This window comes from Camelus dromedarius, chromosome 9 (assembly GCF_036321535.1).
Source record: "Camelus dromedarius isolate mCamDro1 chromosome 9, mCamDro1.pat, whole genome shotgun sequence".
Taxonomy (NCBI): domain Eukaryota; kingdom Metazoa; phylum Chordata; class Mammalia; order Artiodactyla; family Camelidae; genus Camelus; species Camelus dromedarius.
This window is the reverse complement of record NC_087444.1, coordinates 66,542,424-66,566,977: the sequence shown is the minus strand read 5'-3', so window position 1 is coordinate 66,566,977 and position 24,554 is coordinate 66,542,424. Positions and strand designations below refer to the sequence as shown.

Genomic DNA, 24,554 nt, shown 5'->3' with positions numbered 1-24,554 from the left:
GGACCTGTGTCCCTCTCCGTGCCTGGTGCACCGCTGTTCTGGACATGTCCTTGCTATCATTCTAGGAATTTGCCTTCCTTTTCTGTTTTATTAGAACTTATGTTTTTCTTGCTTTACTCTTTGATGAAGCACATGCTTCAGACATTTCCTGCAAAGTTTTCCAAAGTGATCATTTTTCTGCAGTTTAAAATACTGAAAATGTTTTGGTCTGTCTTCCCTTTTGATTTATAATTGGGCTAGATACAGAATTCTGAGTTGGGAAAATGTTTCTTTCAGAATTTTGAAGATGTTGTCGTTGTCCTCCAGCTTGTAATATTGTTGTTAACACCAGTATTTTGCGACTTTTTTCTTAGTCTTTCTAGTAGATTTTAGAATCTTTCATTTATCCTTGGCGTTTTAAAATTTGAAAGAGTTGTGCCCTGTTATGTAATTTTTTGATTCATTGTGCTAGGCCTTCTGCACCTTTTTAACACAAAGTTGCATTTTTTTCCATTCTAGGAATTTTTTTTTTTTTTTTTTTTTTTTTTTTTTTTTTTTACTATTTAGGATTTCTACTTTCCTGAGAATCTTGTTGGTCATATGGTAGTAAATTGATTATCAGATATTCTTTTCCATTTTACTTTCACTTTTTTAAAAAAATAAGTTTGTGGGATATTTCCTTTATCTTCCAAATCTTTTGAATATTTGGTTCAGCTATCTTATTTTTAGTTTATAAATGCTTTTTCTTATTTGCTGTTTTTTAAAATTCTTGTGGCATTGCTTCATAATGGTATGTCTTAAGTGTCTTAAGTTTTTTTTTCCCTTCTGTTTCTATTTTTATGTTAGCTCTTCACTGGAAACTTTCCTCATAGATCTATTGGAAATAATTCTGTTGCATGAATATACTATGGCTTGTTTCTTCGTTTGCATCATAATAGGTTGTAGTAAGTGAAACTGTTAGATTTTCCAAAGTGATTATACCATTTTTGTACTTCGACCAGCAACATTTGACATTTCTAATTATTCCACATCTCTACTGACATGTGGTGTTGCCAGTATCCTAATGTCAGTCAGCCTGCTGGGTGTGCAGTGGTACCTCACTTTGCTTTCACTTTGCATTTCTTTGATGACTTTTGGGGGTTAAACACTTCTTCATGTGCTAATTGGCCATTTGTGTATCTTCTTTTGCAGCATGTTCAAATCTTTCCCCATTTTTTTGTTTTGGGGTTTTTTGTTTGTTTTTTGGTCAAAAAACTATTTATATTTATTTATATATTCTGGAATTGAGTGTTTTATAAGCTATATTTTGTGAATATTCCCCTTTTCCTCTACCATGGCTTCCCTATTCAGAGTCTTTTTTTTTTTTTCCATATTCATTGTTTTAATGGGGATTTTTGCCAATGGAGTTTTTTGTTTGTTTGTTTGTTTTTTAACATTTTTGAATGAAGATTTTTTATTTTGGTGAAGCTTTAGCTTTTATGCTTAGGCCCATGAGCCATCTAAAATTATTTTGGGGGTTATGTGGGTAGGGGTTGTGATTTATTAATTGTTTAGAAGAATATCTGCTTGTCCCAGTATAATTTACTGAAGATTTTTCTTTTCCAGTGGATTACTTTGGAGTCTGTTAAAACTCAAATGATTTAAAACATTTTTTTTCTTTAAGTATAGTCAGCTTACAATGTTTTATCCATTTCTGGTGTACAGCATAATGTTCTAGTTATACGTATACATACATATATTCTTTCTTATTTTTTTCCTGGTAATGGCAAAGAAGTTGGTATCAAAATAACCTTCCAGCTGATAACAATGATAACTATGGACCAATTATAAAGTGGTTTGAAGGCACTAATGGATGATCAAAAGCAGGCAGAAACTGTAATGAATAAACCTTTGAAAGAAAGAAACCATACTGCAGTGAGATCTACATTAATCCAAGCTTTCCACTGTGTGCTCTGGTAGTTCATGCAGCACAAGGGGACAGATCTCAAGGAGAAAGCAGGAGTTACCCTGCACGGAAGAATCAGAGACAGAGTTCAGGGATACCAGACTGCTGTAAATTCAGGAAAAATCCAAGAATGAAGGAAGCATAGAAGAGCCCTGATGTTAGCATAAACCCCTGCTCAAAACCTTGGCTTACTACATTTTTGCAGGGTAAGACTGCAAGGAGCACAAAAGGAAAAGAAAGCTGGAACACTGAAAGAACTGAGCAAAGATTTCAGCAACTACTTGGCTCTGGAAAAACAGTTTTAAATTCCAGTCCTGTGCCACGTTAGAAGAACCTGGTTAAAACTTTGGTCTTCCTGTTGTAAACCCTAGAATGGCCATGTATTAGGGGTAAAGGCTGCATCCCAAGGCTTAGAGCAACTCCATATAACTTAAGGCAAAGCTGAGAACGAAGTAGAAATAATCTAAACAACTTAAAGGCAACCTGACAGAGGAATCGACATGACCCTCAGTAACTTAACCACCTACACTAGATTAAAACTCAGCAAACTTCAGAGGAAGAAAAAGGATCCAGCATCTTGATAACATATTATATTAAATTTTCCTGAGAAGAAATAGGAAAATGTAACCAATAAGGAAGATAAAAACTAGTCAACAGAAACAGACTGATACATGTCCCCTATGTTGAAATTAGAAGATAAGAAATTTACAATAATGATGATACATAGTTTTACAAATCTACAAGAAAAGGTGGAAATATGGGTGAAGGGACAGAGTATTCAGGAAAGATAAGGAAATGCAAACTGAAAAAGCCCCGTATATGAAATATAAAATGCACTGGATAGGTTTAACAGCAAATGAACATAAGGGAATAAAAACCAATAAACTGGAAGTCAGGTTAACAGAAATTACCCCAACTAAAAGAATTGAAAATCCTTAGTGAACTAGAGGATAGGATTTAAAATATAACTGAGAGTAGAGAAAAAAAATAGCTGTAGAAGTATAGACCAAAATTTCCCCAAATTTGAGCTAATACAAGTACCCAGTGAACTTGTTAAATTAACGGTTTTTGTTTTAGATTCTTTAGGATTTACTATGTACATAGTCATGTCACCTACAAATGAAGATAGTTCTCTTTCTAATCTGTAGCCTTTTAACTTCTTTTTCTTGCCTTATTGTTCTGGCTTGTGTCCTGTGCAGTGATAAACAGAAGTGGTGATGGGGGCATCCTTTCTTTGTTTTTGATCTTAGAGTAAAAAGCATTCAGGTTTTCACCATTGAAGGTGATGGTAGCTGTAAGTTTTTCAAAGATACTCTTCCTGAAGTTGAGGAAATTCCCTGGATTGCTAATAAACAGATTTATCATAGGCATTGAATTTAATTATTTTCCCATTTACTGAGATGATTATGTGTTTTTTCCCCTCATACTTTAAGTAGTAGCTTACATCCTTGATTTTAGACACCTTTTCACATAAATTATACAGCCTGACTTTTGAATACCAAATCAACTTTGCTTTCCTGGGATAAACTCTTTTTGGTCTTGAGGTATCATCTTTTCAAAATATTGCTAGATTAAGTTTTGTAATATTTTATGAAGGATTTTATATCTAGCTTCATGAAGGATGTTAGTGTGTAGTTTTCTGTTCTCATAGTGCCTTTGATTGTGGATAATGCTGGTCTTAGGAGTTGGGACGTGTTCTCTCCTACTGTATTGGTTGGCATAAAATTGTATGTTCTCTAATTGTCCTTTTAATGTCTGTGGAATTTGTAGTGATGGAGCCTCTTTTTAATTTTTTATATTGGTGCAATTTGTGTCTTCCATTTTTGAAATTAGTATATATAGCTATAGTTTATTAATTTTATTATTTTAATACATCAGCATTTGGCTTCACTCATTTTCTCTATTTTTCCTGTTATGTATTACACAGATTTCTGCTTTAGTCTTAATTTTTTCCTTTTACAAACTTTTGAGTTTAATTCACTTTCCTCTTTTGAGTTATTTAGGGTGACAGCTTAGATCATTGTTTTAGGCCCTGATTTAAAGGGATAAAATTTAACGGTGCTTTAGTTGCATTCCACACATTTTGACATGTTGTCTTAAGTAACATTCAGTTCAAAATATCTTCCAATTTACCTTAGGATTTTTGCCTTGATTCATTGATTATTTGGAAATGTGATGAATTTCCAAATATTTGGGGAATTTAGAGATATGTTTTTGATTTCTAAGTTAATTCTACTGTGGTCAGAGACCATACGCTATGATTTCAGTTCTTCTTAATTTGTTGATGCTTGTTTTATGGCCCAGTAAATAGGGTCTATCATGGTGAATGTTTCATGTAAAATATTCTATAAAGATGAACTAGATAAAATTGATTGTGTTTTCAAGCCTTCCATGGTCTTACTGATTTTCTTTCCCTTTGTTCTCTCCATTTCTGAGGGAGAGGTATTTATATCTTAAGCTGTAATTATATTGCTTCTTTCAGGTCTGTCAGCTTTGCTTCATGTACTTCATGCATTCTCAGTGGGGGTGATATTGCTCCTAAGGGAGCAAAATTGGTTCCAGGGAAAATGAAAAAAAGAAAACCTTAGATATTACAATGGTTTGTGGCCCTCCAAAGGGCAACAGACTATAAATAGATAATGGTATTAAAATTTCACAGAGGGGAGGCAGTTAGAAAAAAATATCTAAAAAGATTCTTTAGGGCAGTGAAAATGATAAAAAGCTTCTTGAAAAACACTGAAGTATTTTGAAGCTGGCAGAATTGTTATGACTTCTGATGATCTGTCCCTATTTATCACTATAATATTCCATGCTCTGAAATCTACTTTCATATATAGCCACTCGCATTTTCTTCTTAGTGTTTGCATGTGTAATAGGGTCAGATTCCATTTCTGATGTCTTACTGCTAACAACTTCCTAGACCCACTCCCTTTTTCCCCACTCTTGCCCCATACCTGGGCAAGCCTATAAGAAAACTTAGGATGCTGGCTCTGTTGGTGCTGGCAGGAAGTTTAAACCATGCAAGCCTTAGCTCACATACAGAACCCCAACCTGACCCATCCCCTAACCACAATAACCACCAAAGCCTGACACCCATCCTTGCTCTCTCAAGCCATTTTAGGACTAGCTTGGGAATCTTCCCTGCTCTCCCTAGGAAAGCCTCGTTATGTCAAATTTCAGTCTGGACATCTGAACCAAATTTTGGGTGAGTAGGGAGGGTTGGTATCACCCTCACATCGCAACCACCAGACAGCACGGTACACATTTTGTCATCTGTTTATATTTCATCTACCTGTGTTTTTACATTTTAATATACAGCACATAGTTCGGTCTTTCTTGTCATTTCAGATACTGAACAGTCATCTTTAGAAGTTTCATTTGGTTCTTATTTATTTCAGTATTTGTTATCTTGCCTCATTATGTTAATTTTTGCTTTACATCCTTGATGATAATGAAGCCATTTACAATGGCTGTTTCAACATCCTTGTCTGCAAATTCCATTACCTCTACCTTTTAAAGTTTTTTTTAATTGAAGTATATCAATGTGTTCAATTTTAGGTTTGTTATTATTGACTGAGTTTTTTCCCCCTATTGAATGATTTTTTTTCCTGTTTACAGGTCATATTTTCCTGCTTCTTCATAATGTTTAATAATTCTTGATTGGACATCACACACTATCAATGTTGTTGAGTTTAAGATAATGGTCGTCTTTTCATAAAGAGTTTGGCAGCCTTTTTCTGGCATTCTGTGGCAGCCACCAAGTTACACCACTAGGATCTCTCTTCAAAATAGAACTTACCAGTCATGTGCAAGAACTGTAGTTACCTGGCAACCTCTAATTTTTACCATCTTCAGGAAGCTCTTCAGATTTTGAACCAAACCAGGCCTCCCCAGGGAGTTCCCACCCAATGACTGAACACTGAGGGTGGCCATTTCTGTCCATGGGGACTCTTCTGATGGACAGTTTTTGCTTCAGACCAGTTAGGCTGGTTGACACTTTGTCAGATCTGCATATTGGTCTAAGGCTCTCCCTGCCCAATCCTGTTAGCTTCTCGCCCTTTCCTTCCACAGGGGTCATATCTGTATCATGGTCTGATGGCTGTGTATTTCTGATCTCACTTTTTCCTTTTATCTTTCATAGATGTCACCTCTAATAAATCTATGACACTCCCAACTCCATCTCAGCATCTCCTTGGAGGACCCAACAGACACACAGCAATTACTTTTGGATTGGTTAAATCCTTTTGATGCTTTTATTTAAGCTCTTTTATGGCAAATCTTGCAGTCTCTGATCGATGGCTAATCTAGCCCCATTTATTAGATGTGACCTTTCTAAGGAATCTCTCTAATGTCCTATGTATTAACAAGTTCTCTCCACTCTGGCTGGAGGGAAATAAAATGATTCCTGGTGCAGTAGGCTATGGGAATTGTTTGTCTCACAACACCGTGGTAATTGTATTTTTCTTAGAACGTGTCCTTGCCTGGTCTCATAAGGTTTCAACACCTACAAACGTGCAGATGTGTATTTAGCCAAAGACTCAAGGGGAACCTTTTCCAGATTTGGGGAACTCTTTCCCTACATAGCTCCCTCTTTTGGGGAAGTGTGTCCTGCAAATTCTAGCCACCTCAGTCTCCTTGAATGCCAGTGTTGGTCCCCTTAAGTCAATAAAATTGTCAAGTGTTTTTTGGATTCCTCTTTCTGCACTGCAGTTTGGAAGTTGCCTTCAGATGAAAGCCTGGAATGAGGTAGGGTGCATCTCATTTGTTTTTCTTCTCTCAGGAATCCAGGCCTGTGCTGCCTGTTGTTCAACATCTTGTCCAGTTTTCTAGTTGTTTCCTGTAGAAGTATAATTCTAGACTCTGTTACTTCCTAAGGGTTGGAAGCACTAGTCTTGAATTATAAAAATGCAGACCCAAATGGCTTAATAATGATTTTCATCAAACATTTAAGGAAGCAATAATACCAATCTTGCACTAATTCACTAATTCCATAAGAAAACAGATAAAGAGGAATCACCCCTAGTTTGATATGGCTGACACAATTCTGGATACAGACACTTCTCAGTGACATTACAAGAAAACTATGGACCACCATCCTTGGTAAAATCATGCATTAAAGCTTACTAAAATACTAGCAAACCAATTTCAGCAATCTCTAAGAAGGATAATGCATCTTGTCCAACTGGAGTTCATCCTAGGAGCCCAAGGTTGGTTTAAATTTCAAGTTAACCAATGTAATACATACAGAACAGATTAAAGAAGAAACATCATACAATCATCTCAACAGATGTAGAAAAAATATTTGTTCAAATAAATATCCATCTCATAATTAAAACTGTCAGAAAACTAGGAAAAGAAGAGAACTTCCAGAATCTAGTAAAGAGCACTTATGAAAAACTTACAGTTAATATTAAGCTTAGGAATGGATTATTAAATGGCTTCCTTCTAAATTTAGTGAACTGCTAAGAATGCTCAGGCTTACTATTTCTATTCAACATTGTACTGTAGGTCCTCATCAGTACCACAGGGTAAGAAAAAGAAATGAAAGCAATAAAGTATGCAAATGTAAAAGTGAAATATCTCATTTAAAGAAGGCATGTTTTATATGTAGGAAATCTAAAGGAATATACCAAAACAAAGAACAACAGCAACAACAATAAAACTTAATAAATCAGTAATTCAAAGTCAGTATCTAGAAGTCAATTGTGGCTACATATATTAACAAGCTGGACAAAGAAAATTTAAAAATCCTACTATCTACAATAGCACCAAAAATATGAAAAGCTTAGAGATAAACTTAATAATAAATGGATAAGACCTTTATACTAAAATAATAAAACACTGTTTACAGGAATTAAAGGAGGTAACTAAAATTTTAAGATATAGTACAGCCATGGACTGGGAGACTCAATATTGCTACGATGTTAGTTCTCACCAATAAAAATCCCAGCACTCTATTTAAAGAAACAATAAGTTTATTCTAAAATGTATTTGAAAAAGAAAATGATCTGGAATAGCCAAAACAATTTTTTAAAAAGAAGAAAGTTAAAAGGACTTACTCTGACATCAAGACTTTATTATACAGCTACAATAATCAAAGGCCAGGTGGTACAAGCACTAGGACTTAAAATATATGAAAGGAAAGAATACTCTAGAAATAAACTGACACAAATACAATCAGATAATTTTTGATAAGATCATCACAGCAATTTAATTCAATTCCACAAGTGATGGGACAAATTGATATCTATATGGAAGAAGATAGACCATCAGCCCTTACCTCATATTATAAACAAAACTTAACATGAGATGGGTCATAGAACTAATTTAAAAAAAGAAAGCAAAATATACATATCATTTTTAGGAGAAAATACAGGGAACTATCTTCACAACCTAGGAGAAGGCAAATATTTGAGAGGTCAAAGAAACAATGATAAAAGAAAAAAAATTATAAACTGGACTTAAGTTAAAAACTTGTGCTTATTAAAAGACACCATTAAAATGAATCATCAAGCTACAGACTAGAGGAAATATCTGCAATACCCACATCAAACAAAAGAATTCTCTTCGGAATACGTAAAGAATTCCCATTATTCAAGGAAAAAAAATCCATTAAAAAAGGGTAAAACATTTGAACAGACACCCCTGAAGAAGATATAAAAAGCACCTGAAAAAGTTCTCAATATAATTAGTCATAAGAGAAATCTAAATTAAAACTGCAAAGATAAGACTACCATTCTTCAGAATGCTACTTTGGAATGACCAAAATGAAACTACTGATAACACCAAACGTAGAGGAGAATGTGGGGCAGTCACATTTCTCATACATTGTTGGTAAAAGTTTTAAATAGTATGGTAACTTTTAAAAACTGGCAGCTTCTTAAAAAGTGAAATAAACCTGCCTTATGAATGAGCAACACCAACTGCTAGGTGTTTACTGAAGAGAAATAAAAATAAACCTCCACAAAAAGCTTGTTACAAGAATGTTCACAGTAGCTTTATTCATAGTAGCCCCAAAGTGGAACATTTCAAATGTCTATCACAGGAGATATGTACACAAACTAGTGTATTCATACAATTGAATACTATTCTACAATTAAAATAAACTATTTAAGTATGCAAAAACATGTATAAATCTGTGAGACATTAAGCTGAGTAAAAGAAAGTAGATGTGAAAAAGGTCCAGAATGGACAAAACTAATCTATGCTGGTAGAAATCACAGCAGTGATTGCCTTAGTGAGAGGGGCTGACTTGGAAGAGGCCTGATGGAACTTAATGGGTTAATGGAAGTGTCCTTCATCTTGATTAGTGTGAGAGAAACACGGGCTTGTATTTCTGCCAGAAATCAAAGAACTTTACACTCAAGATCTCTATGTACATTTATTTACAAAGCACAGAGTGGATTCTTGGTAAAGTAATAGCGGCCAATTGCTCTACAGGCACAAGGGCCCACAAGGAGAGGATTTACATGGGGAGTGTTATTCAAAACTAAAATTCAGAATTTACAGGCATGGAAGTCAGTCATGTATAGGCCCTTCAAAGATCTCAGGCCTTTAAAAATAAATCCTTAATAAGATGGCTAGTATCAGAAAAAAAAAAGACAAAAAGAAAATAAGATGTGGAGAAATTGGAACCCTTGTGCATTGTTGGTGAGAAAATGTAAAATGGTGCAGCCACTATGGAAAACAGTATAGCAGTTCCTCAAAATATTAAACATAGAATTAATGTGTGATCCAGCAATTCTACTTTTGCATGTATACCCAAAAGAACTAAAAGCAATGGCTCAAATAGATATTTGTATACCCATGTTCACAGTAGCATCATTCATAGTAGCCAAAAGATGGAAGCAACCAGAGTGTCCATTGACAGATGAATGGACAAGCAAGAGGTGGCACATATATATATTATATATAATGGAATATTATTCAGCCTTCAAAAGGAAGAAAATTCTGACACATACTACAACTGGGTGAAACTTGAGGGCATTACACTGAGTGAAATAAACCAGTCAGAAAAAAGACAAACACCATATGATTCCACTTACCTTAGGTACCTACCAGTAGTCAAATTCATAGAGACAAAGCAGAATGGGGGGGTCAGGTATAGCTCAAGTGGCAGAGTGCATGCTTAGCACGCACAAGGTCCTGGGTTCAATCCCCAGTACCTCCTCCAAAAAATAAATAACTAAACCTAATTACCTCCCCTCCAAAAAAAAAAAAGAAAAAAAAAGAGACAAAGTAGAATGTTGGTTGTCAGAGGCCATTACTCTTTCATGGGCATAGAGTTTTAGTTCCGCCAGATGAAGGGTTCATTAGTTGAATGGTGGTGACAGTAGTACAACAATGTAAAAGTACTTAATGCCATGAAACTATACGCTTAAAACGGTTAAGATGGTAAACTTTATGTGTATTTTACCTCAATTAAAAAAAAAAGATCTCTAAAAACATTCAAAGGCGTTAACTACCTAAGTCCACTGGACTTTATCTATACAGACTCACCTAGGTAACTACGACTTGGAAAAATTCTCCCTGTTGTCCATAGTTCTTTTCCTTGTTCCAACTTGTGGATCATATCGGGCTTAGTCATGTGAAAGCCTGAAAATAAAAAATAAGACTCGGTGTAAGCTGTTAGGTTTCAAAAGTATTGAATTTTTAAAATTTATTTTTATTTTTTATTTTTGGTATATATATAGATTTTTTTATTGAAGTATAGTCAATTTACAATGTTTTGTCAATTTCTGGTGTACAGCACAATGCTTCAGTCATACATGAACATACATATCAAAACTATCGAAGAGAAAGATACAGCCTCAAGGTGGCAGACAAGGTACACACGAACGTCTTACCAAAGTTAGGCAAGTGAGAACATCACTGCGCTTTCTACGAACAAAAAGGGATTCATCCCCTCTGATCTTTGAAATTCAAAGTTCCACATGTTTCAGAATTTCTTGAAAGGAGATGCGTAACATTGAAGGATTCAAGGAATTTTGCTTACCCACAGAGACGAAGTGACAATAGTTTTCCAACATGACATCCCTGTAGAGGGCCTTCTGAGCAGAGTCCAGTTGCTGCCACTCCTCCTGGGTGAAGTCCACAGTCACATCCTTGAATGACACTGATCCCTGTAAGGGCACACTCTAGTTCATCCTAAAGTAATTGGAATGAGTGAGAACTAGACATTGGAGACCATGTTTAGTGGTCAGAATAGTTTTTTACTTTGTGTTTTGTATTGCAGAAAACTTTCTCTGAAAATATATTCATCTATATTTACTTATTATCTCATGCTAAAAATATATGAGCTCATACTATCTACCTTGAATGTGGTTGGCTGCTTGGTGCACCAAAATGATTAAAACCCTGACCTTGCTTATAAGAAGTTACAAGCTAAAAGAGAGGCAAAATGTAAATACATACACTGAATAGATATTACAGAAGCAATGACAGAATTATGTACAAGGGAATATTCTACAAAGTAAAGAAAATTTCATTTTGTATTCCAAGACTTCATTGAGGACATAAAAAATTTGTACTCACAATGAATTTGTTTTATAGGACTACATGACACTGGCTTTTAAAATTCATGGGGAGAGTAAACCCAGTTAGCAAATTCAGGAAATAGCAAAAGGTACAATGTGTTATGAAAGAGTCTTTGAGCTGTAAGAAGAAAAAGGTATATGGAGGTAGGCAGTGGGCATATTTATGTAACAATACTGGATTTTTTTTTTTCCCCACAGAGCAGTGGTCTTAAAAATGTCCTGAGCACATTTCCAACACATTGCATTTATTTGTAAATCATCAATTGGCATTAATGGCAATCCACTTTCTTAATGATCACCATTTTCAAATGTAAACTATTAGTATTTTCCTTCTTTTCAGTACATTCCATTGTAATGCATACCCTACTTTGGGCCTGCTGCTTTATGGAGTATAAATAACAAGAAGAAATGTTAAATCAGCACATGTTATGGGACAAAATTTGTACTTTAGAGGTAATGCTCCTGAACACTAGAGAAGGCCTGAGGTGTGTTAGGTGGGAAAGACAACTGAGTAACCCCTGTTAGAGATGTGTCCTAGATTAAGGTCGTATTAGTGGTCTAGACAGGGGACAATTGGTTGCTACATGATGAGTTTCATAAATTGGTTGTAGAGTGGAAGAAAGAAAGGCAGAGCTCATCTGCCTAGCAAGTGGGTAGGTGCTTAGAGTGAAAAATGGAAATAGGAAACAGAAGGAAGAATAACTGGATGAAAGGAGGTAATGAGGTAAACATTGGACATGTACTTGAAGTGTCTATGGAACAGACAGGTGGTGATTGATGTTGGAGATTAGATATATGGTTCTGATGCCCTGGACAGAGGTCTAGGATGGAGAGAGGTTATCTCAGAGTCATGAGAATCAGATCAGTATAAACTCTGTAGTGAATGTGACTGTGCACAGAGAAAAACAGACAGGGAAGAGAAGCAGTTAGCATCTGTGGAAAATTGGTCAAGACTGGTAGATGAAGAGGAGTTTTATGAGAAAGATAAGAAAACCAGACAGAGTACCACCTTGGATTCAAGAATAGAACATCTCAAGAATGGATTAGCATAAGCGTCTCCGTCTCCTGCACCCACATACAAAAATTAGAAGAAACTAAAAAGATAAGAATAAATCTATAGCGCCACATTGGAGAGGTTTCCACTGGCAGGGCACAGTTTGTAGGAATTGCTGGCAGACATGCATAAAACATAAGGACCAGAGAGGAATGTAAAATCTCAGTTTTCTGTACAAGTCTGCAAGCAAATCTCTGTTCTAAAAACCTCACAAAACAGGAAGTCTAATCACAAAATAACAATGTGATCTACCCATTCTGCTTCCCACCTGATCACTACAAAACCTTGGTCACTGGAGATGATCAAGGTTTTTCGATGTCTGCTTCTTGACTCACAATTTAGATCTCCAATCAGTGTCTAGACAAGATAGATTCATTCAAGTATTATATTCCCACTTAAATCAAGGTAATACATTTCTGTTCCAGAAGTATTTTTTTTTAAGACGACTGAGGAACGAGATGGTGAATGATAAACGCAATCAATATGTGAACATTGGCTACATCTAGAAGGTGCACTTGGGGAAGGCTTATGTTTATATGGTTGGAATAAGAGAAACTGGGAACAGGGCTGCAACTAGGAGGAGGCAGGTGAGGCACCTACGGTACAAAATTTAGGGATGGGCAGCCCTGACAGTATTCAAATTTTGTACCTAGGCCACTTGCTTGCTCTACTGGAGACCAGTATTCTATCCATGTCTGCCAGCAGTTCCTACAAACTGTGGCCTGCCAGTGAAAACCTTGATGGAAGCAAGTTCCAATATCCAGAAAATTTAAGGCTAGGGAAGCAAATGTTCGTGTAACCTAAAACCAAGTTATTTCAGTAAGAAAGGAAATATCATCTCACCTGAGGCATGGCTTTAAGAATTTGCCTTCTCTTTTGAGCTCTCCTTTTGGACAAGGGAAGAGTCCTGAGAAGGGAGAGATGGGAGGATATAGAGCCTTGTGAATCCATATTTGACGTAGATCTCCCAGAATAACTCAGTGTCTGTGTTAAATCTGTGTCAACTGTCACAGTTTCAGCACTTGCCTACTCTGTGGACCCCACACAAATTCAGGATGGAGATTAGTGAGAAAATAAACAAATCCTGCTCCCTTACCAATGCCAGAAACCTGGTTTCGTGGTCAGGAAGATATCTGTTGTAACTTGGAGAGAGGGAACACTGTGTTTTCCCCCTCTGTAGCTGTACCTTCCATCTCCCATGGAAGACAGATTTATCATACATTTCCAAATCATTCTTCATGGATTTTCTGTGAATTTATACTGTCACCAGCAGTGCATGACAATACATCTCTCCATCCTATGAATGCAGTTGACAATAACTTCAATTTCTGCCTACCAGATATATAGTATAGTTCTAATTTACACATTTCTTACTATGAGTATAAGCTCCTTTAATTTCTTTTCTGTGATATCTTAGAGTATGTCTATTTTTCTCATGTTTATTTTGTAATTGGGTGACATTAGCTTTTATTTTAATTAAATAAATTAACCCTTTAAGTTGCAAACAGTTTTTCTCATTCATATATCAGTGTTGAAAGTGCTAGTTGTGAGTAAAAATTGTTTGCTTTTTCCTGCATACTACCCATGGAACGCTACTCATTTCAGCGTATTGGTTTTAGTTCATGTAATGTTTCCCTGTGATGAATCCCACCATCTGGGAATTATGAGATCTTATCTATTCCTTTCCAATACTCATACCTCTATTTCATATGCTAAACTGCTATTGAGTTACAATTTTGGAGGCAGGCTTAATGACCACTATTCAGAAAATCAAATCTTACATACCCAACTAGCGGTCATACAGTTTCTCAATCACAAAACCATCACAAATCGTAACAGTAGGTTACAAACACGCAGAATTACATTCAATCACTTCCTTCAGAAAAGCACCATCCCGCGGCACCCACATGCCATTCACAATCTCAGACAGCACATTTCATAATTTCATGCAAAGTCACAAAAACCACAGCACAAACCATTTAGCTTCTCTATCGTCACCTGCGGTGTCAAACACGATTCACATACAATCTGAAGAGAGACACAGGCAGAGGAATCCCCACGCAGCAACAAGACTCCGTCCACTTTCACACACAACCAGCCGCAGCATCCCAGAGAGTAGGATGCACCCAAAATGCAGCAGGTTGGGCACAGGAGGCCGTCTCCATTTGGTACACACACACACACAACACCCGCTGTGTGAGGCCCCGCTCCTGGCAGTGTAGCTTCCTTGGGGTCAAAACAGACAAAACCTCCCCTAGGAAAACTCGCTCCAGGTCACAGTCGTTTATCACCCTCAGGGTCACGCCCACGGACCACGCCCGAGGCCCCGCTCGCACAGATCTGTCTGGTTACTACGGGCCCGGTTCCGGTTCCCTCCTCAGAATTACCAGGCCCACTCGGACTCTCGGCTTCCTCCCCGGACTTCCCACCGGGTCCCGCTTCTCTAGTCTGCCCTCCAGGGCTAGAGATCCCACTTCCCGCTTCCTGGTCAAAGCCCCCAGGACCTACGAACCTCACCCCGAGCCGAGGCTCAGTCGACTGCGCCTGCGCACTCCCGCGTGGCTGGCGCTCCCAGGAGTCCACGGGGCGGCGGGTTAGGAGCCGCGCGGTCCCAGCTGCGGGCGGTCGGGTTTGCTCGTGTCAGCGTCCGCGCTTTTCCGGTTTTGACTGCGTTTCTCACAGGCCCTGGGGACTAATGAACTTCGGCTTCTGGTTCATTTTCCGCTAGCATTGAGATCACAGTTTTCCGTGTGGTGAGTTGAGCTATCCGGGTCTGGGTGCGGAAGGAGCTCACTGCCGCAGGCCTGGAGTTTCCCAGGCACGGATGCGGCGGGTGGAGGCAAGAGCCTCAGGCCGATGTGAATCACCTGCTGAGGAAGGTGATTGTGGGTGTGTGTGCGATTGTGTGACTGCGTCAGTGTAAGATGTGACTATGGGAGTGTGTGTGTCAGGAAGAGAGGGAGCGCGGGCGCGCTTGTGTGTTGGGGCCAAAATGTGTGCGTGGTGAGGAGGCCCTGACTGGTCCAGATTTGGCTCCTAGGACAGAGTGGGGGCGGGGCCTTTTTTAGGACCTTGGTCGGCGGTGACTATAAGGTGTACACTGTGACCGAGTGATCCTGTTAACAGCATTATTGTGACCGACTGGAGGAGACTGACCAGAATTAGCCTATTGTGGCTTTTTTTTTTTACTTTCAGGAGGATAGAGCTTCACGTTTGCAATTCTGGCGCTGAGGTATCAGTAGACAAGAGCCCTGTGTGACTCAATGTGTGTCTGTCAAGACTCCGAGGGCCTTGTCAAACAGAGGGCCCCAGTTCTAAAGCATGGCCCCTGTTGCCTTCATCATTGCCCCCCTATACCTGTTGTCTAGACTAGTGTTTAAAACACAGTAGGCATGCAGTACGTTAAGTGTAGCCTGTTTTGGAGCTAGTTGTAAATTCTGTGGTTTCTTGGAATTTGTTGTACTGGGTTTTCTTTCACTGCTTCTGTGATTTCACTTTATAGCCACGCTGCACAAAAATGGCTGTCAAAGAGAAGTTGAATATTTGAGACCTAGAATGAAGGTTCCAACTTAAAAAAAAAAACGCATTTCTCTGTTTATTATGGCGATTTTAGAGCTGGAATTGCCCTCAAGGTAGGGTCCTTTCCTCCAGAGATTCCTCTTGGAAGCTCTGTGGGGGCAAGCTGCAGCTGCATATTACAGATCTACAGCATTTTCATAGCTTTGTTGACAGTAAATTGCTGTGAACCTAGAAGCAGATTTCAGTCCTAGGCTTCAGTGAACCTGACTTTATGATACAGGGAACGGTCAGCAGTGTTCCAGTCTTTCTCATACTTCCATTGGGCTTATTTATTACTTTGTTTGGTGTTTTGGTAGAGGGAGGTAATTAGGCTTCTTTATTTATTTACTCTTAGAGGAGGTACTGGGGATTGAACCCAGGACCTCATGCATGCTAAGCATGTGCTCTACCACTTGAGCTATACCTTGCCACCACATTGGGTGTATTAATTTAACGTGGATGATGGAGGATTGTTAATGATGAAGAATGTATTCTTATTTAGCCTGTCTGGGTATAAAAGGCCTGGGAACAGTGGCTGGAAATAGTAAGTGCTTAAATTAAAAACTGCTTAAATTAAAAACTTGCTATTATGTGCATATGCTAAGGCCTTTCACATTCATACATAAGAAGCAATGAAAATACGAAGTTAATTGTAATGGGCACCTGTAAGTAAGACCAGATGCTCAGATGGTCTAGAACAGGGATTCTTCACCTTAAATGATTTGCTTTGCTTTGAAATTATATACCAAATTATTGTATTTTTATTTTATTAATGCATATTTTTATTGTAGAAAAAGTCTATAATTTTGAGACTATCAAAGGTGTACATGAACCACTTGCCTGGAACCAGTAACTTACACCTGGAAGTGAATTTTAGGAGGAGTTTGTCCCAAAATAATTTCCTGTATTATGTAAATATAAAGTTAATCACTTTAGAGTCAAGTTATTAATATTATATCAATAATAAAGAGATTCTAATATAAAATGTAAAATGCAATGCTATGCAGTATTCATGTTTATGAATAGAAGTACTCAACTGCTAAATTATAAATCAATTTCTTTATTATAATGGTATTTCTTACCGATTTTTCAAGGATTATATCCAGTATGATCCATTAACTGGTCATTCAGTAGAGAACGGCAATGATAAAGCCGCATTTATTAAGCCTCTACTATGAACAAAGCACTGTTTAGTCTAAAAGTGTCATGTACCTGAATTGTGCTCATTCACAGGCGAATCGTAGCATGGAAAGTGTTTCACTACATTTATCAAATGCAGTAAAAGAAGGTACAAGGCTTGGTAGGTTTATTTATTTCAGTCACACTGGCTTTAGTGCTAGTACCTGTCATTTTGCCAGTCTGCTCAGTTTTCCTAGTAAGTAGAAGATAGCTCTCCCTACAACACTTTTTTCAAAAATACTCTAAAAAAAAAGGAAGTACATGTTAATTCCTGATGATGGAATTAATGCAGTCTTGTTGAAAAAGAAATTAGTAATCCAATTTGAACTTACAAAATAGGAAGTTAAAAGTACTCAAAATTTTAGCATCTAGAAATAATCACTATTAACATATTGGTGTACATTCTTCTAAATTTTTCCTTATGCCTATGTTTATATGATTTTGGTTTTTTTCAGAAAAAAAATCACACGAATTAATCATTTAAATGAATAAAGACCTCTCTGACTTTTAGTTTGAAGAAGGAATTGAACCCAATCAATGATTTGTTATATTTTCTTGTATGTAGCGTCAAAGGATAAAAGTAAAACAATTTAGTTACCATGTTTGATGTCTTTAATTCAAGGGAAACAACCCATGGATTGGAGGAGTAGAGTGCCTCTGAAGCAGTAGAGTATTCTTCCCAAGGGGTTTTGGGCAAGAGGATTTTATAGAATGTGAGAAGAGGCAACAAGGAAATGGCATGATTGGCTCCGATGTCAGAGATTTCCTTATGAGACTAGCGGGCCCTATTTCCTAGGGTAAGGTAGGCTAGCCAAAGCTGAGTTGGAGGATTGTGATTGGTGTGCACTAAGTTTCCTATATAGGTGTTTCTTGTAACTTCAGTTTAGCTTTGTGATGTGGGCTGGACCGCTGAGCTGGCCTCCATTTTGTGGATCCTGATACACAAATTACCATTATCAGTAGGAATAAGAAGGAAGTGACAGTGGTATCCAACAACCGATTTGATAGACCTTTTGCTATTACACAGATATCAACTTATGCATTTTATTAGGAGATCAAATTGTCAAGTAAAGCTACTTAGTTAAGTATTTTTTTTTTTACATATTTTGATAACTTTCAGAAGACAGCACTAGTATCTCAAGACCAGGTAACTTAGGAGACTTCATTTTATAAACTGCTGACAAGGATGAGTTTATAATGATGTGAGTAGTTATAATTATGCAGTTATAAATAATGCAGCATAAAAGGTAGGGTTAACAAAAATTGAGTTTTTGTTAACATTTTCAATTTGTTACTCAAGTGGTCATATTGTCTGAGCTAGTTTTATGAGGCAGAATGATGTTTGTGTAGTTGCGGTCCTCCTTTTCTTTCTGAAATTCTCTGTGGGTAACATTGCTTGTGAAGACTAGTTACATTTGTAAACTGTGTTCTGTCGTGTACAAGCATGATAAGGACAAGCAGTAAGAAGCTCAAATGTCCTCAGAAAAACAGAACAGAGAGTATCCTTTAATGGTAGTAGATTACAGGATATGAAATTGTCTCTTCATTATCAGTTAAAAATAGATAACATTTTGTTGGTTTTTTTGTTTTTCACTTAATCTTGACAACTCTTTGAGGTACTAGCTATTATTGTTTTTCTCACTTTATTTATAAGGAAATCTAGGCAGTGCAGATGAAATACTTGGTAACAGACACAATAACTTCAGAGCGAAGATTGACATACGGAAAGTTTAACTACAGAGCTTACTCTTATTTGTGACAGTATATAACCTCGCAATAATTTTAACCTGCCTGTCTTACTTATTAATTCGTTATAAATGTCTTTCCTCAACATTTACTATGAATTAAGGTAATCACCTATAAAACAAATATACATATGAATAATACATACATATGAACAGTGGCCATGTATTAATCTTAACATCTTTTTGAAGAATAGCTTCCTTTTTACAGAATTTTTAAGTGCTTATTTATATTAATACATGGCCAGTCTTAAATTAAGAAGTAATTTCAAATAAAAAGAGAAACAATACTAATATAAGGCTTCATAATTTTCCATTTTTCTTTTTCTGTTTATATATGCACACGTTACAAGCAAAATGACATTATGTTTATGCATTATATTTTTAAAACTATTGACTATGTTTTGAAATATTTTTCATACTTTTCCCCAGTTTTATTGAGATATCATTGATCATGTTCTTAACTATACATTTTTTTTATAGCTTTGCATTTAATGACTACCTTTTTTTCCCCAACATCTTTGTGAAATTCATGCTGTTGCATGTAGCAGGTACTTTTTCTTTTGCTGTATATTCCATTATAGGATGTTGCACAGATTAGTTATCTGCTAGTCTGTTGTTGGAAATTTAGGTTATTTCTAATTTTTCTTTTAGAGATACTGCTGCTATGAACATTATTGTACATGTGTTTTGTGGACAAAAGCATTCATTTTTGCTGTGGAGATACATAGGAGAAGGACTGCTGGGTTATGTAATATATTTATGTTTAGTTTTGTAGACACTGATGAACAGATTTCCAGTGTGTAATGCTTTCACAGCCACTGCATGAGAGTTTTAATAGTTAAGTGTAATATTGCAGTCTTTATGATAACCACTAAGAAAATAATGAATGACACTATAAATTAATGAGGAAAACTAGAGTAATGAGATATTTAATTAATACACCAGGAGGTAAGAATGGTGGCACAAAAGAGCAAAGAAACAGAGGGGACACATAAAAGCAAACATTGATGTATTCGACATTATTTGTAATTAAATTTAATGAAAGTAGATTAAGTCCAATAAAAAGAAAATTGTGGTCAGGCATGATGAAAAGAACAAAATCAGCCATATGCTTTAAGCAGCTGACACACATTAACTATACTGACACAGAAAACTTGAAATACCAAAGAGCTATAATGCAAATACTAAGGGAAAGTTGGTGTCTCTATATGAAGATCAGAAAAAAATTTATGAGCGATAACAGGGGGACGTTCCACAATGATAAAAGTTGAAACCTAGAAAGAAGATATAGTAACCATGAATTTGTATATACTTAATAGTAGCTTCAGGATAAACAAACCAAAGATTAACAAAAGTAAAAAGATGAACTGACAAGTCCACAGTCATTGCTGAAGCTTTCAGTATACCTTTCGATAAGTGTTAGAACAAGGGGAAAAAAAATCATTATTACAGATAGACGTTAGCAGATGACCTAATTGACATCTAGAGAACACTAGATCCAACAACTGGAGAATATACAGACCCCACTTATTGAAATTTGCAAACTGCCTGACTTCTTTACTTTTTGTGTTCTGATCTGCTGAACAGGGAGATTAAATTAAATTATAGAGCACTGATGAAGACTAAATAGTAAGGTTTACAAAGCACCTATCAAATGGCGTTCTTAGCAAATATTTGTTTTCAAGCTGCAAGAGGCATGAACTTACTTTTCTCCAGCCTGGATGCTGGTGAGAGAGGTGGTAAATGATGCTACAAGGAATCAGGGGAGTTGACTGTGATTAAGAAACGGGAATTGCTGAGCTGGAGGATTCTGGGCCTTGTGTTGGCTGGGGGCAGGCCTCCATGTGAGCCAATGCTGTTTTGCAGTGGCACTGTTTCCTGCTTTTGTGTGTGGGATGATCAGGCATTCCTAGTTTCTGCATAACAAACCACCCCCAAGTTAGTGGCTTAGCTTTAGAACAATGATAACATTTATTTTAATCATTAATTTGTTCATTGGGCAGAACTTTATGGCGACAGCTAGAGTATCTGCTCTGTGTGGTTTCAGCTGGAGTAGCCCGAAGGTTGGGGGCTGGAATCACGAGAAGGTTTGGTGGTTGATGCCGGCAGTCGGCAGACACCTCAGCTGGGCTGTGGCTGGAATATCTAGCTGTGGCCTTTCTGTGTAGATGCTGGGATTCCTAACAACAAAATGGTTGGGTTTCAGGGTGAGCATCTTGAGAGTGAGTTGTTAGTAGGAAGCTCCATTTCCTTTCTTAACCTAGCCATGGAAGATACGCAGTGTCATTTACACTGCACTCTTGTTCATCAAGAGAATCACAAAGGCCTGTTTTGTTTTAAAGGAAGGGAAATAAACTCCACTTCTTGACAAAGTGGGTGAGTGGCAAAATTCTGGAAGAACATACAAAATCTGAAATATTGTGGGCCTTACTGGAATTAACAATATGTGACGGTCCCTGAGGCCACAGAGGAGGTTTAGGTGTGGATGGTGTCTTCCCTTTGCAGGCCTGGAATGTGGAATAGAGGGAAAATATCTTCCCACTCTCAGGTCCAGGCGAGTATGAGCAGAGTGGAAGATGGGCCAGAACCCTCCTGCTAAAGTGTCTGGATCCTGTTTTCAGACAAGAGGACACTGCTTGTTGTCTGTGCTTGTCTATTGTATTTCTTGTGTGTGGAGGGTTTGGATTTGCCCAGAATTCCTCTTACCTCTGTTATTTTCTATGTATGTTGACAAGGTATTTTTACAAACAGGAAGACAGAAGGAAAAAGATCATATTAATGTGCATCAGTCTGGGAGCTGAAAGGTGTATCTCATTTTACAGCTGACTTTTCTTTTCCCAGTTCTCACCTCTGTGGTCTCTGTGCTTCTCTAAGAGGGAAACCTTGAAGAGTATTGACAAGTACTCAACCATTTTTAACCATGGCTTTGGTAAGTTGCTATTTCTCTCTAGTTCTTGAATGTAGTTAAGATATATTAGATTATGTGAGCATTTCCTTATTTTGAAATGTCCCACGTAATAGATATCTAAGAAGCTCTCCCCAGTCCCTCCCGTATCAGTGGAGTATGATGCCAAACAGCCCCAGGTGGTCCTGACGGATCCTTCTATTCTCCCTTGATACGTAGCATCTCCTGTAAGTTCAGCCTTCTTTTAAGAAGAATTATGGCGTAAAATTGTATTCCTTGAGGAAGAGATATTTGACCATCCAAAGAATAGCAGAGGGATGATTAAGAGAAGTTGGTCCTATTTGATTACTCATGGAAAAACTTGGAATTTCTTAGTATTTGTCTAGGAAAATAGAAGATTTAAGACATAAAATATACAGTTGGCAGCTGACTGACCTCAGTGTTGGTATGTGTTGAGACCCCATGTTTTGTAAGGCTTTGAGGATTGGTTAAGAGTAAAATTGGGATTTGCATACAGAGAGATCAGGAATCTACCTTCGGAATCAGTCATGGAAAGATGAATATCAGGAGAAAGATCTGTCATGTATTTGAAAAGACACACACACACACACACACACACACACACACACACACACACACACACACATAATAGAGATCTACCTAAGAAGCTGTATACACAGGATGGACTATAGTGTAGCTATTAAAAATTTACTAAATAATTTGGCATAAGAAAGTGTAGTGCTTAGGACGTATTTTTAAAAAATAGTCTTATACACATTGCCAGTAGGTACATGAGAAGATGCTCAGTATTGCTAATTATCAGGGAAATGCATATCAAAACTACAATGAGGTCTTACCTCACACCAGTCAGAATGGATATTAAAAAGTCCCAAAACAATAAATACTAGAGAGAGTGTGGAGAAAAGGGAACCCTCCTACACTGTTGGTGGGAATGTAATTTGGTGCAGCCACTATGGAAAACAGTATGGATACTCCTTTAAAAACAAAAAAATAGACTTACCATATGATCCAGCAATCCCTCTCCTGGGCATATATCCAGAGAATTTTCTAATTGGAAAAGGTACATGCACCCCAATGTTCATAGCAGCACTATTTACAATAGTCAAGACATGGAAGCAACCTAAATGTCCATTGACATGACTGGATAAAGAAGATGTGGTATATATATACAATGGACTACTACTCAGCCATAAAAAATAATAAAATAATGCCATTTGCAGCAACACAGATGGACCTGGAGAATGTCATTCTAAGTGAAGTAAGCCAGAAAGAGAAAGAAAAATACCCTATGATATCACTTATATGTGGAATCCGAAAAAAAAGACAAACATTTACAAAACAGAAATAAACTCACAGACATAGAAAACCAACTTATGGTTACCCGGGGTGGGGGGGGGGAGGGATAAACTGGGAGTTCAAGATTTGCATATACTAACTGCAAATATATAGATATATATAAAATAGATAAACAACAAGTTATACTGTATAGCATAGGGAACTATATTCAGTATCTTGTAGTAACTTATGGTTAAAAAGAATATGAAAACAAATATATGTATGTTCCTATATGACTGACGCATTGTGCTGTACACCAGAAATTGGCACATTGTAAACTGATTATGTTTCAATAAAAATATATTAAAAAAAAAAGAAAAAGAAGTGGTATATGTATACAATGGAATACTTCTCAGCCATAAAAAAGAATGAAATACTGCCATTTGCAGCAACATGGATGGACCTATAGATTATCATACTACATGAAGTAAGTCAGACAGAGAAAGACAGATAGCATATGATATCACTTATATGTGGAATCTAAAAAAATGAGACAAATGAACTTACAAAACAGAGACAGACTCACAGACATAGAAAACAAACTTACGGTTACCAAAGGGAAAAGGAGGGGATAAAATAGGAGTTTTGAGATTAGCAGATGCAAACCTCTATATATAAAATGGATAAACAACAAGTTCCTATGGTATAGCACAGGGAACTATATTCAATACCTTGTAATAACCTATAATTAAAAAATATGAAAAAGAATATATATATATATATATATATATATGGCTGAATCACTGTGCTGTACACCAGAAACTAACACAACATTGTAAATCAACTATACTTCAATTAAGAAATGGTCTTAACAACAAAGCCCAAACAAGTTAGAGAATAATTTATTGTGACATATAAAACCATTACAAAAATGACTAATAGGAAAAAATGGAGGTGACATAATGAACCTGAGGCTTGAAGAAATTTTTTAATTATATGCAAACTCTGTTATCTCTATATATTTATGTACAGATTTAATACTATATTGGAAAAGAAATTCCATGAATTGTATTTTCTTAGTCTGTAGAAAAATAGGATGTAAAAATTCAATTTATTACTCATTTATGAGCTAGTATTCACTATTTCACTTAATTGGAAAATTGTGATTCTTTTATTCATATCTAGCCATGTTTACAGACATGGTTAGTAAGTGAGGAATCACATAATAGGCATGAACTTTTATGTAAATCAACTAGATTTCTTAAAAATATGTATAGAATCTGTTTTTGAGACACTGATTTCCTTAACTTCTCTTACCATAGACTTCCAGGTGATGCCTATTTGCTTTTGTACAGCC

At 36.7% G+C, this 24,554-nt stretch overlaps 2 protein-coding genes across 8 annotated transcripts in view; one reads left to right on the top strand and one right to left on the bottom strand.

The window, feature by feature from the left end:
• ZNF529 (zinc finger protein 529) overlaps positions 1 to 24,554 on the top strand; it is a 198,529-nt gene that overhangs the window by 2,178 nt on the left and 171,797 nt on the right. For 2 of the 4 annotated variants that reach the window (XR_010382403.1, XR_010382402.1), the window contains exon 2: positions 21,838 to 21,925. The exons of 1 other annotated variant lie outside the window; for it this stretch is intronic. The gene's annotated coding sequence lies outside the window, so the exon portion shown is untranslated. Of the gene's footprint in view, positions 1 to 6,065; positions 15,268 to 21,837; positions 21,926 to 24,554 lie in introns of all 4 variants that reach the window. One more of the 4 variants, XR_010382404.1, reaches the window with a different exon arrangement.
• Positions 6,707 to 15,166, bottom strand: LOC135322109 (zinc finger protein 382-like). Of its 4 annotated transcripts, none has more exons than XM_064489664.1 (5): positions 15,032 to 15,166; positions 13,358 to 13,421; positions 10,920 to 11,046; positions 10,424 to 10,519; positions 8,247 to 8,317 (listed from the first exon to the last, which is right to left on the bottom strand). In XM_064489664.1, exons 2-5 carry the CDS (start codon positions 13,364 to 13,366, stop codon positions 8,247 to 8,249), a joined length of 303 nt encoding a protein of 100 aa, XP_064345734.1. In that variant the 5' UTR covers positions 13,367 to 13,421; positions 15,032 to 15,166. The 4 variants fall into 4 exon arrangements, with proteins under 4 accessions (XP_064345733.1, XP_064345734.1, XP_064345735.1 ...); XM_064489665.1 differs by having other exon boundaries at positions 15,027 to 15,146; XM_064489663.1 differs by lacking the exons at positions 8,247 to 8,317; positions 15,032 to 15,166 and adding an exon at positions 6,707 to 6,761 and having other exon boundaries at positions 13,358 to 13,465.

Bases quoted from the DNA above. Each gene is read 5' to 3' on its own strand.
- LOC135322109 (XM_064489662.1), bottom strand. From the start codon at position 13,465: ATGGATTCACAAGGCTCTATATCCTCCCATCTCTCCCTTCTCAGGACT. The intron at 10,520-10,919 runs GTAAGCAAAATT...TTTTATTTTCAG, and splicing joins TTGTCACTTCGTCTCTGTGG to GCTTTCACATGACTAAGCCC. The intron at 8,318-10,423 runs GTGAGTCTGTAT...GCCTTCTCCTAG, and splicing joins TCCAAGTCGTAGTTACCTAG to GTTGTGAAGATAGTTCCCTG.